Source organism: Leucoraja erinacea, chromosome 5 (assembly GCF_028641065.1).
Source record: "Leucoraja erinacea ecotype New England chromosome 5, Leri_hhj_1, whole genome shotgun sequence".
In the NCBI taxonomy this organism is placed as follows: Eukaryota; Metazoa; Chordata; class Chondrichthyes; order Rajiformes; family Rajidae; genus Leucoraja; species Leucoraja erinaceus.
Genome location: NC_073381.1, coordinates 47,261,556 through 47,275,404, shown reverse-complemented (window position 1 = coordinate 47,275,404; position 13,849 = coordinate 47,261,556). Strand labels below are relative to the sequence as shown.

The 13,849-nt window shown below is 43.5% G+C and overlaps 1 protein-coding gene across 1 annotated transcript in view; it reads left to right on the top strand.

The window, feature by feature from the left end:
• Positions 1-13,849, top strand: part of mtmr9 (myotubularin related protein 9) — a 62,477-nt gene that overhangs the window by 21,764 nt on the left and 26,864 nt on the right. Inside the window, exon 4 of the mRNA XM_055635522.1 lies at positions 2,582-2,755. Within this exon, the coding sequence (XP_055491497.1) occupies positions 2,582-2,755 (174 nt within the window). The remainder of the gene's footprint in view (positions 1-2,581; positions 2,756-13,849) is intronic.

The following is a 13,849-nucleotide window of genomic DNA, read 5'->3' as shown; positions in this document are numbered from 1 at the left end:
TTTATCACTAATGAAGATTTCCTGGCCACAATAAGGATTTTTGTATACACAGGGTAAAGCCATAACAAATTATGCTAATCTAGGTTTGTACGTTGTGATTGAGGCAATTGTGAGCTGGATGGTAAAGATCACAGAAAATTCTCGACAAAAGATCTCAAAATGTATCCAGCATCGCTGTACGCCGCCCCAGCATGGTGCCACAGCGTTCATACTGGCAAGCAAGACGCCATCCTCAACGACACCATGCGGATCATCACCGGCGGCATACGACCCTATTCCAACGGATCTTCTGCCAGTGCTCGCAGGTATCGCAACCGCCAAGCTTCGCAGAGAGTACTTCACCCACAGGCTGGTGTGCAAGGCCCCATCGGATGCCAAACATCCTTTGCACCACCTTGCCCAAGACTCACAGCAACTGGAACCTCAACGCCTGTCATCTCGTTGCCCCTTCTCCCGTAACGCAGCGACCCTCTGTGGCTCCGGTTTCACCACACAAGGACTACGAGCATGGAGAACCAGCCGGGAACAGACTTCACGACCTCCGCAAATTCACTGTTGTACCGAACACCACAGCCCCACCTGGCTCGAGCTTGCCCCGCAAAGAGTGGGTTGCCCTGAACCGGCTCCGTACAGGGGTCGGCCGGTTCAACGCCAACATGCATCGCTGGAGGCTGAGTTCATCAGCAGCCTGCGTGTGTGGAGCAGACCAGCAAACAGAGCAGAACGTCATTTTCGACTGCGCTGTCCTCCGTCCCCTGGTGGAGGGGTAGACCTCACGGCCCTCGACAACAGCACATTGAACGGGCTAAAGTGCCTGGAAGGCGTTACATAGCCTCTGTTGCCTCAAACGCAAGACGAAGAAGAAAATGTATTGGGAAGCTAGTACATGTTGCTGATCTGTTGTGAGAAATGAAAATTGCCAAATTCATGATGGACTGAGTTCTTGGGTTTCTTGCAGATTAGGGCAGTGGTTTGACCATAGGAAAGGGCTGGCTAGCGAGTCTGAAGAATGTGCTGATGGACCATGATTGGCTGAATGTGGAAATGATTGAGGGCTGAAGTAAGGAGAGCAGCAGATATACTAGCGAAAACATGGATACTTCCATTTAAGTAATTGGCAACGACATGCTTGTGTGCAAGTTAGGAAGTGGATGATGTACTGGGGGAAATATCCAGGAAGTTGTCGGGTGGAACCCATTTCCAGGTTTCAATATCACTTCAACATTTGGGTACCAGGAACTGCAGATGCTGGTTTACAAACAAACGACACAAATTGCAGGCTTGTTCCACTGTTACTCCAGCACTTTGTGTCACTTCAACATATCCTGTGGAGCCGTGCGCGTGGCATGAGTTGCGACCTGTAGACAGCAGACCCGTGCGGAAGGTGCAGCGTGCCTGCCAGAGTCCAGGGAACTTGACCACTGCAGTCGGCGGATCTTCCCTCCTGGTAGGGGACTCACCCGCCGGGAACTGTCCGGTAGGCCCGACCTGCCCGCTTTGGATGGGGGACCCGCGTCGAAGACCGAAATCCACCCGGTAGGCCCAGCCTGGCCACTGTAGATCGAGGACCTGTGTCGTGGACTGAGAACACACCTGGTGACCCGGCTCGCCACTGTGGATCGAAGACCCCGGACCCACTTAGATGGCCAGTGGACAGACAAGCTACGGGAGGTAGTGCCGCCTCGATGGTGGAGCGGACAGCTGGAGGCCCTGCTGCTGCCTGAGGCTCAGCTGGTCCAAGAGGCCAAACACGTGGACTGGATATGGCCTACAGTGTGGAGCAGCGGCGGAGGACACCATAGCTATGCTTGGCCAGGCTGACGCCGCAACACAGCCAGGACAATGGGCCTTCACAGTTATTGCAAGGCCTCTGCACTTACAACTGGGACTTGAATATGCCACCAAACTGGCAACTCTTGTACAGTGCTTATCTATGGTGTTACGTGTACTGTACTACAAACAAAAGCGATTTTCACATGTTACAAATGAAGTACCATACCATACATTTACCTGGCTTAAGCAAAGCAGTTGTTCCAAAAATGGCTGAATTGCACATACCACTGGTAATGGTGCTGTGATATAAAATGTTTGCTGTCAAATATGGGAAGAGAATATTTCTACATAGTTGTTTTATTTCCCTTAAACAGGTCAACCTTTAGTGTTGCTTGAAAGCATAAAGCGTTTTAACACTGCTTTGCTTGCCACAAGCATGCTGTTAAGAAGAGCTGATGAAGACTATTTTAAAGAAATATTCTATTGTAATTTAAGCATAATCTTGGGAATAGGACAGGATTTTCTTTTGGTTGGATGATCCAAGTTTGCTTCGACTCTTTTTCTCCAGAAAGATTATTTTTGAGAAATTTGTGTTCAGGAAAAACCTTTTTACCATTTGAAGCTATAAACAATGTTAATTTTTCTGCATGTATGCACAGCTGTTTCTTTGCAAACATTACTTCTCCAAAAAATCGCTGGTGTAAAATGTAAAACCTTTCAGAAACCTGAAATAGTCTGTTAATGTTGCAATTCTTTAATTTGTAAGGGAACATATTAAATTTAAAATAACTGTCATTCCTTCCATCAGACAGATGAATGGCGTCTTAGTTATGTTAACAAAGATTTCAATGTCTGCCCGTCCTATCCTCCCATTGTCATGGTGCCAAAATCAATTGACGATGAGATTCTGAAAAAAGTTGCTACGTTTCGCCAAGGTGGTCGTTTCCCTGTCCTCAGCTACTATCACAAAAAGAATGGAATGGTGAGCGTCAAAGATTTTTGTACCTTTTGTATTGTAACGTAGATTTGAAAAGCACATTAATGACTGTCATTTTCCAACCTTACCTTCGTGTATAGATTCACATACTTGGGCTTTACAAAATTGTGTAAAATAGGATGTTTTTAAAATCTATTGCTGTCATTGTGATACTTTGACTATGTCGAGATTGAAAATGTAGAAAAAGAATATGCAACATTTTCTTGACCTGCACGCTTTACTACTGTATTTATCATAGTCCAGCCTAAGTTGTTGGAACATTTAACATTAGCAAATTGCTAAAATATCTTCATTCAGTCTTCTATTTATGGAGTCTAGATCAAAAGTAGATGTTTAACCTAATTTTAACTACAGTATTTCCTGGCAATGAAGACGCACCCCCATTTTGAGTTGCTAAATTTTGAAAAAAGGCTGGCGGGACACAGAAATTTCTCACGCTCTAAAAAATAAAATATAAAGGAAAGTTACAATTCAATTTGCCCAAGGCATCCAGGTATCCTCCATTCTGAATGGGTGGTGGATGGAGGGTGACAGCAGGTGGAGGGATGGTGGGGAAAAATGGGAGCACACCGGGACAAGTTGAATCGGTTGTGATCTTATTGAACGACAATACTAGTTCAAGGAATCAATTGGGGGGAGAGTTTCTTTCACATTATGTGGGCAGTCTGGCCCAGGTCAGCACGGACAGGAGCGTTGCGAAGGAGGGGGTCGGGGATCATGCCAGCAACTCCCTCACTCACTGCTGCTACGGCACTCCGGGCGCGGAACCACCGCATCGTGGCCGGGGAGGGAAGTAGCTCGGGTGGCTGCGAGCGGCCGCCGGTCCTTAAATTCCATCTGCCGCCGGGAGCAGGACATGCAGGGCTCTCACTTTTTTTCTCTGTTAACAGCCGGGCAACCTTGGCAGCTTTTTAAGTTGCCAAATGACAGTTTAGGTGGTCATTTAAGACGGCTTGCAAAACGCGTGTGATAATGTGCTCGGACGAAGTGCGTAGTTAACAATCAGAATTATGCTCAATGAAGCATTCACGTATTATTTCTGTCTCAAAGTCACAAATTAAACATTTTCAACAATTAAGACATGATACATACCACAATGACATACAGCAAAATTATAATACAGTATCTCAACTCTTTACACATTGCAATGAATGCAATTTCTGTTATTTCTGTCCACTTCCAAACATATGTGGTTGGATTATTCAGCATATGATCAACCTCGGTGATACCAAGCGCAGGCTTGGAGATCGCTTCGCCCAACACCTCCGCGCGCTTCGCAATAACCAACCTGATGTCCCAGTGGCTCAGCACTTCAACCTCCCCATCAATTCCGAATCCGACCTTTCTGTCCTGGGCCTCTTCCATGGCCAGAGTGAGGCCCACCGTAATTGGAGAGCAGCACCTCGCTTCAGCACCCCACGGTACCCTCCAATTTCAGCCCTGCGCTTCCCCTTCCCAGCAATAACCTCTTTCTTTCCTGATGTCCCAGTGGCTCACATCAGCACTCTCACCCGAAACGTCCCTATTTCGTTATCATAGATGCTGCCTCGAATCTGAGTTTCTCCAGCATTCTTGTCTACCCATTCACACTTCTGTTATGCCACTTTTCTCATCCACTCCCTACACATTAGGGGCAATTTTACAGAGCCAAGTTAACCTACAAAGCCAATGCGTCTTTGGGATGTGGGAAGAAATCCACATGCTTGCAGGGAGAATGTGCAAATTCAACACAGACAGTGCCCGAGGACACGATTGAACACAGATCTCTGGCGTGCGAGGCAGCAAGTCTACCATCTGTGCCACTATATTTTGTTTTCGAACACACAAAAATTATACGTTGATAACTTTGGTTACCAAAGAATTGAAAATATCCATTTCGGTCTTAAATCTCCAAGTGACGCTATGTCCCCCTTACAGCTACTGTATGTTTTAATTCAGTTCAGGGCTATTGGGCAGTACATTGGCCATAAAGTTGCTGTCTAAAAGTGCCAGAGACCCGGAATTGATCCTGAATATGGGTGCTGTCTGTATAGAGTTTGCTCCTTTTACCGTTGATCACATGGATTTTCTCTGGGTGCTCTTATTTCCTTCCACATTCCAAAGGTGTGCAGGAACCTTTTTCAAACAAAACCCAAAATTTAATATTTTCCTTTTGTCCAGAGATTCTGTCTGACCTGTTGAGTTACTCCTCATCTTTTTGTGTCTATCTTCAGTTTAAACCAGCATCTGCAGTTCCTTCCTACACACACGATACTATAAGATAGAACTTTATTAATCCCAGGAGGGAAATCGTGTGTGGGTATATATGTATATTACACACACACACACACACACACACACACACACACACACACACACACACACACACACACACACACACACACACACACAGATAGTTATATATTTATATAAAAATATACACCGTTTTGTTTACTCGTTTATAACATTGTTTACAGAGTACTATGTGTACATATTCTGAGGAGGACACAAACAGCCTTCCTGATATAATAGTGGCCAGAGGATCTGGGGTGACAGAGGAACTGAAGGAAATCCACATTAGGCAGGAAATGGTGTTGGGTAGATTGATGGGACTGAAGGCTGATAAATCCCCAGGGCCTGATGGTCTGCATCCCAGGGTACTTAAGGAAGTGGCTCTAGAAATCGTGGATGCATTGGTGATAATTTTCCAATGTTCTATAGACTCAGGATCAGTTCCTGTGGATTGGAGGGTAGCTAATGTTATCCACATTTTAAGAAAGGCGGGAGAGACAAAACAGAGAATTATAGACCAGTTAGCCTGACATCGGTGGTGGGGAAGGTGCTGGAGTCAATTAGAAAAGATGAAATAGCAGCACATTTGGATAGCAGTAACAGGATCGGTCCGAGTCAGCATGGATTTATGAAGGGGAAATCATGCTTGACTAATCTTCTGGAATTTTCTGAGGGTGCAACTAGGAAAATGGACAAAGGAGAGCCAGTGGATGTAGTGTACCTGGATTTTCAGACAGCATTTGATAAGGTCCCACATAGGAGATTAGTGGGCAAAATTAGGGCACATGGTATTGGGGGTAGAGTGCTGACATGAATAGAAAATTGGTTGGCAGGCAGGAAACAAGAGCCAGATAGGGCTCTTAAAGATAGCGGAGTCGGAGGATATGGGGAGACGACAGGAACGGGGTACTGATTGCGGATGATCAGCCATGATTACATTGAATGGCGGTGCTGGCTCGAAGGGCCGAATGGCCTACTCCTGCATCTATGGTCTAATGTCTATTGTTGTGCTGCTGCAAGTAAGGATTTCATTGATCTAACTGGGAAGTGAGAATAAAACACTCTTGACTCTTGACTTACGTCGCTAATGTGTGAGTTAGAACTAGTGTACGGGTGATCGGCGTGGGCCGAAGGGCTTGTTTCCACGCTGTATCTTTAAATTAAACTAAAAACACTAAAACCAGAGGGAGTCTAAAGAAGGGTCTCTACCCGAAACATCACCCAATTTCTTCTATCCATATTGGCTGGCTGCTTCATGGAGTTCTCCCGCACAATTAAAGCATGGAATTGTCTTCACCCTTGCATAGTTACCAAACCTGACGCAACTAAATTTAAGGTAGCTCTTTTTTCCCCAAGAACCCCTTTTTTGCTTAAGTCCGAGTCAAGAGAATTTTATTGTCATGTGTCCCAGATAGGACAATGAAATTCTTGCTTGCTGCAGCACAACAAAATATATATACATAATACAGAACAGGAGATAAAAGTTCAGTGTGTTTATATACCATAGACCATATATATACACAATAAATAAACAGATAAAATGCAATAGGCTGTTTTGTTCAGTTTGGAGTTTGGTGATGGACCCTCCACCACCTACAGTTTAAATTCCATTTAGAATATTTTTGGAGGACCAGGAAACCAGAAGCAAGAGTTATTCCAGGGAGTTACTCCAGCTCCAGGAAGTGATTCTGTGTTGGTTTTCAGCAGTCGCGGCGAGGCGGCGACCGGACAGCAATGATGGCCAGATCTTCCACAATTCAAAGTGAGGGAAAAAGTGTCCAGCGCCGACCAGTTGCCGTGGCGGTGCGCATATGCAGAGCGGCCAATGATGTGCTGGCCGTGGTTGTGCGCATGTGCAGGGGGAGGATGTGCTGGCCGTAGCAGTGCGCATGTGCAAGGCGGCCAGCCGTGCCGGGGGATGAGCGGAGAGCAGTGACCCGGATACGGATGGCGAGCGCAGACAGGGAGTGACAGAGTGAGAGACAGTGTCCTGGGTGCTTGCCAAGCCAGGCAAAATGACACAACCTTTCGGTTGCCTGGCGGGACGTTAGGTGGCCATTGGCACCCGGGCAACCGTTAATTTTGAGTGACACTGCATGGCATTCACTTCCTGGTCCATGTCTTTCAATGTAGGGACCAGCTCAAGAGCACTGGCACAGAAGTGATCGAGTTGCTGGCAGATCCCCGACCCCCTCTTTCTCAAAGCTCCTGCCCGTACTGACCCGGGCCAGACTCGCCACATGCTGTGAAAGGAACTACTCCCCCCCCCCCCCCCCCCCCCCAGTGGTGCTGTCCTTTTGCAGCCGCTTCCCATCAGCTGCCAGCAATGAGGGATAGACTTGGCTATCCCTTAGTACAGCAACATCGTTCTTGATGATTTGACTTTGCTAATGATATTTGCAGTTAGTAACATCTTTAAATTAATTGAGTACTTTGCAAAATCTTGGCCACTAGATAAAGATTTCAGTATCTGTTACTTTAAGTGGTATAACTCTCCTCTTCCAACATGCTTTTCGTGACTCTCACTGCTTTGAGATTGAATATCTTCTAAGGGAATCATCGTTTATGTAAAATAGGATGTGTAATTTCAACCTTCATGTGCAGTGTTAATCATGATGGTTACTAATACTAGGAACCAAAAACACCTTCTCCAGGCAGACATCAGCTTAAGGATAAAGGGGAAATTTTCAACCGAGATGAGAAAACTTTTTTTGGAGCAGCTGATAGAGGGTAAAGTTAAAAAAAAAGAGGGAGTTAGATGTGGCCTGCTAAGGGGATCAGGGGGTATGGAGAGAAGGCAGGATACGTTTGATCCCATGATATGGAACCTGGGTGTATCGAAGGGCCGAATGCTTTTTTCTAGATATCTACATCAGCATTTCCACTTTATTTGGGAGCAGTTGATAAAAAAAAAAAAAAAAAAAAAAAAAACTACAAATCGTTTACTGGAAATGTGTATCCAGCTTTTAAAAGATATGGGCACTTCCACAGAAGTTATTGCAATTACAAAGTTCTGGAAATGTTCAATCTGACCTGAGTTTAAGTACTTGACAGTTACTAACAATGTTTTGTAGAATTTAGATTGGGGTTTTTAGAATTTTATGAAATACTTGTAAATCCAGTAGTTATAATTATTGCTTAAATTTGAAGTATGCTCTGAATTTGTTACACAAATGTATAATTTTGCATTTCTTTAAGAGATCATATCTAAAACCTTTGCAGGTTTATAGCCTTTAGGGCACTGCAGGAGGTTTATTGTCTAGTTTTTTTTTCTCAATCAGTCTAATATCTTGTGCTTTAAGAAAAAATGGCATGACCAGGCTGTGATATCTTCATACCCTTTTTTTTTATCTGCTCACTTGCCGCACAGTTATTTTGGTACTCTCCCTAGAATTCAATTATTTATTTTCTGTTTTTCATCAAAGATGTCTCTAATGGCTTTTTCTGCCTCTGATATCCACTCATCTATCTGTTTGGGTGGACTGAATGGATTTATGTTATGACTGAATTTAAGTAAAGAATTACATTTTCCCATTTCTGTGCCGCAATTTAAAAATGAACTCTAGTATGTCAAAGGTTTCAAAGGTCTTTTATTGTCACGTGTAGCAATTAATGTACAGTGATATTTGATTTACTATCCAACTATACTAAAAATAAGTGACAAGACACACAACTACATAATATTTAACATAAACATCCACCACAGTGGACTCCCCACATGCCTCACTGTGATGGAAGGCAATAAAGTCTAATCTTTTTCCCTCTTTATTCTCCCGCGGTCCGGACAGTCGAACCTTCTACAGTCGGGGCGATTGAAACCCCTGCGGTTTGGATCTCCCGAAGTCCGTCTCTAACTAGGGACCGTGAGCTCCAAAGTCCGCAGACACCACAGTTGGAGCTCAGAGGTCGATCCCAGACATGGATCGCGAGCTCCACGATGGTGAGTCCGCAGGCTCCCGCGGTTGGAGCTCCCGAAGTCGGTCTCCAGCAGAGGCCGCCAACTCCTCGATGTTAGGCCGCAGTGCGGACAGAGATGCGATACGGAAAAAATTCGTATCTCTGTCGAGGTGAGAGATGTTTTTTTAAGTTTCCCACCCACCACATAAAACAAGCTAAAGAACATTAAAACATAATTTAACACATACTATAAAACAACAAAGAAGGAAGGGACAGACAGACTGTTGGTGAGACAGCCATTGCTGGCGCCATCCAGTGGTTCAGTACTTCAACGTGAACGACAGGTTCGTGTTTTGCAAATATATTTAGCAAACTCCAGATTTTCAATGTCAAATCAGGAAACAAGATGTTATTGCAACATTTAAAAAAAATTAAGTGCTTGGAAGCGAGAACTATTGGGTCTGCAATTATTAAATTGAGAGAATGAGGATGCTTTCTCTTGCTCAGAACACTTGTGAAAAACTGTTGGCTTCTCAAGCTATTATTTTCCTATTATGGGATGGATATCAACCTTGGTAGGGAAATAGTTATATGGCCCTCTTGTACTACAGGCTTTGGTTCTAAAACTGTACTACTTGAATTTGCATCAGTCATTCTGTGATTGTGCCTTAGCTTGCTGAAGTTCCAAGATGTGAAATTGCCTCCCTGAACCTCCCTGTCTTTGTTCTCCTTTTAATCTTGTTTTAAGACGACCAAGCTGTAGGTCTGCATTCTTAAATATCTTGTGTAAACATAAAAAATAAAAATGCGTAAGTACAAAGCAGGTCAGCCAACATTTCTAGACCGAGAAACTGGGATCATTTAACTTCAGTCTATCATCACAGCCATGAATAATTGAAGGTCAAATATTTTGGGCTACTGAGGATGGTGAAGGGTGGAGAAAACAATGTCTGTGTATGCAGACCAACTGTTTAATAATTGAGCAATTTCCTATTTCCTGTCATTGATTTTTAGATTTGGATTTTATCAAGAATACTGAAATATATTTAACCAAAATTGTTTACATTTCATGTGATTTTAACATCTGATTACTAGATTCCTTTTGATTTCAGCAGATTAAAGAAATTAGATGATTATCATGGTGTCGTTCTTTAAAATGCATTTAAGAGAACAAAATACAGTTTGCATCGCATTTATGAAAATAATGCTGCTTAAATGTCAGAATATAAAAAATACTGTTCAATGCTACACTGAATATTTTCATTTTAATTACACACTGCATATCTACATAATTACATGTTAAGCTCTTTAGCTCAGGCCCAAATCCATTTTGGCACCTTGAAATTGGCAGGAATTGATAGATGCACGTTTGAAATTTGAAAATAGATTCACCATCACAGCAAAGCAATGTTGTACTGTAATTACTAAGTGCAACCATTACAGAATAATTAGCTACATTAAAATTATTGTTAAAATACAATATTTTAAAAGTCTACTTCTTGAAGGCACTTTTGTGAAATCTCTTCACCAGCATGGCTGGTTTATTGTGGCATGTTTGATTACAGTGAGGATTGCATCAACTTGACAGGATAATAATCGGTGGAATGCATAGGAAGAAACTGCAGATGCTGGTTTAAACCAAAGAAAGACACAAAATGCTGGAGTAACTCTGCGGGACAGGCAGCATCTCTGGAGAGAAGGAATGGGTGAAGTTTCAGGTCGAGAAGGGTCACAACTTATTGTATCTATCTTTGATAATTGATGGAAGTATCTGATAATGTCTATCTGATGTAAGTGCCCTTTGTCTCCTTGGAAGCTTAATTTTCAAGCGCATGGTTACATCTGCCAAGTTTGCAATATTAAATTCTCAGCTAAAAATAAATAATACATGGTGAAAGATGAAACAGCTAGACATATTTAAGTTGATAACAGCCAAGATCCTGCATCACAATCAAGCTTGACATGAGAGCTCCACCTTTGGTACATCGTCCCCCTAGTCCCTGCCTTTTACCCCATCAGCCGTCGCATACAACACATAATCCTCTGACATTTTCGCCACATCCAACAGGATCCCACCACTAGTTGCATCTTCCCATCTCAACCCCTTTTGGCCTTCTGCAGAGACCGTTCCCTCCGCAACACTCTGGTTAACTCATCCCTTCCCAACCCCTCCCAGGTACCTTCTGCAACTGCAGGAGATGCAACACCTGTCCCTCCCTATACCTCCTCCCTCTACTCCATCCAGCGACCCCGCCAGTCCTTTCGGGTTATGCAGAGGTTTACTTGCACCTCCTCCAACCTCATCTACTATATCTGATGTTCAAGATTTGGACTCTTGTACATCGGCGAGACCAAACGTACACTGGGTGATTGTTTCACTGAACACCTTCGCTCAGTCCGCCTGGACTCACCTGATCTCTTGGTTGCTAAATACTAATTCCCATTCCCACACTGACCTTTCTGTCCTAGGCATCCTCCATTGTCAGAGTGAGGCCAAACGTGAATTGGAGGAACAGCATCATATTTTGCTTGGGCAACTTGCAACCCAGTGGTATGAATATTGATTTCTCTAACTTCAAGAATCCCCTGCATTCCCTCTCTCTCCATCCCTTCCCCCAACCAAGTCACACCAGCTTTTCGTTCTCACCTAGCAAACATAGAAACATACAAAGTAGGTGCAGGAGTAGGCCATTCGACCCTTCGAGCCTGCACCGCCATTCAATATGATCATGGCTGATCATCCAATCATCGAACAGTTGCCTGTTTCCTTTATCATTGTTACTTTTTTGCATATCTTTCATTTATTTGTTCTATATTTCTTGACATCATTGTCTACATCTCTCGTTCCCTTTCCCATGAATTTCAGTCTGAAGAAGGGCCTCGACACAAAATATCACCCATTCCTTCTCTCCAGAGATGCTGCCTGTCCCGCTGAGTTGCTCCAGCATTTTGTCTATCTTTGGCTGTTGGGAAAATGCTGTTCCTGAACCTGAATGTTACAGTTTTGAGGCTCCTGTCCCTTTCTCCTGATGGCAGAGGTGAAATTAATGTAACCAGGGTGGTGTTGATCTCTGATGATGCTGGCTGCTTTTTTGAGACAGCGACCCCTGTAAATCCCTTAGATGGTGGGTAGGTCAGAACCCGTGGTGGACTGGACTGTTTTACCAGAGATGGATGAAAACAAGTTGCGGTGAATTATGAGGTTAATGTTTAAACTCATCAGAGTTACCTGTCCAAGATAATATTGTATTCCATGATGGCGTTCATCGTGGAAATAGTTATGTGTAAGAAGGAACTGCAGATGCTGGTTTAAAACCGAAGATAGACACAAAAAGCTGGAATAACTCAGCGGGACAGGCAGCATCTCTGGGGAGAAGGAATGGGTGACGTTTTGGGTCGAGACCCTTCTTCAGGCAGCATCTCTGGAGAGAAGGAATGGGTGACGTTTTGTGTCGAGACCCGAAATGTCACCCATTCCTTCTTTCCAGAGATGCCTGTCCCGCTGAGTTACTCCAGCATTTTGTGCCCATCTTTGGAAATAGTTAGGCAGCTTTCAGTGGAATGAGTACAAGAATAGCATCGCAGTTGATTGTGCAAGTCTTTAGGTGAAGGAACTTAGTGTGTTGAGCTAATTGGATGTGGATATGCAGATGTAATTTAGTCCCCATTTTAAAGTCACACAATGTCATTTTAATATTTCTCCACCATGGATGGGAGGTGTTTTGTGGGAGAGGAGATGGACTGAGAGAAATGGGAGCTGAGGGTAAAAATGTGAAATGGTGAAAGGAGATGAAAAAATTGAAGGGCAGGGAAAGGCAGGGGAAAAGTAAACTGGTGGCTAAATCAGCGAAGATAGGAATGGACTATCTGGATATGGTGCTGGTCATCTCTGCCGCAATAGCTGATTATCTTTTGTGAATGAGGGAGTGATATGTTTATGCGTTTTTGAATGAATGATACTTTATTGTCACATGTACCCAAGTACAGTGAAATGATTTGTTTTGCATACAACCTAGGCAGTACACAAGTGTCCTGACGTGTTGGCGCTGACAAAGTTACAAAAGTACTGAACAGTTCTACAGTATCTACTGCCAGCCGCTGCACATAGCAGCAGGCTTCTCCCATTCCGCCAATTCCCCACCCCACCCCCTCTTCCCCATTGCTCTCGCCAGTCTACCTTTCTATCGGTCCCTCCTCGCTCTCAATGGCGCTATAGTTTTCTTACAAATGTGATTTAGAGTTTGGTGAAACTCGTGTTTGAGATTCAGTATTGAAAGTTGATTTAGTTTTTCAGGTGGAAAGTGACCATTTGAGTTTTGTGTAACATAAAGCCCAGTTTTCATTTTTCAGCTGAGGATAGGGCTGAATAATATGCATCCAAATGATATCTGTTGTATTCGCTCGAGTGGGAGATTGTCCTGGAGCTAAAACTATTGGGTATTTTGAGCAACAGTTGACAGGGGCATTCCTGGGTCATGTGCAGCAATTTGTTCTGCTTCATTGGGATCGGATCACTTACACTCAAAGTACAGAATCAACTAATATTCAGCTGTGTTTGAGAAATGTGAAACAAAGGAGGGTTGTTTGCTAATCCGCATTTACCAAGTATAGCTAAATTGGATCTGTTATCCCAAAGACCTACCTTTGCAATAATGTGAGAGAAGATGGCTTTATAGCCTCCTCAAACTGCTGATTCCAAAAAAATTAATTGATTGTACATTAATAGTTAATGAAATTTCTGGGAATAGAAATTTAAGAAAATAGGTTTTGAGACTGGATTGCTTAGTTTTTAGCAGCATGGCTTTAGCTAAATGGTGAAAATCTAACCACCATGAAAAGATGCCTGAATATAGGGTTTATATCCAGTTCAAGCAAGGAGCAGCCTAGCATAAGGAAAATAGCAGATTGATG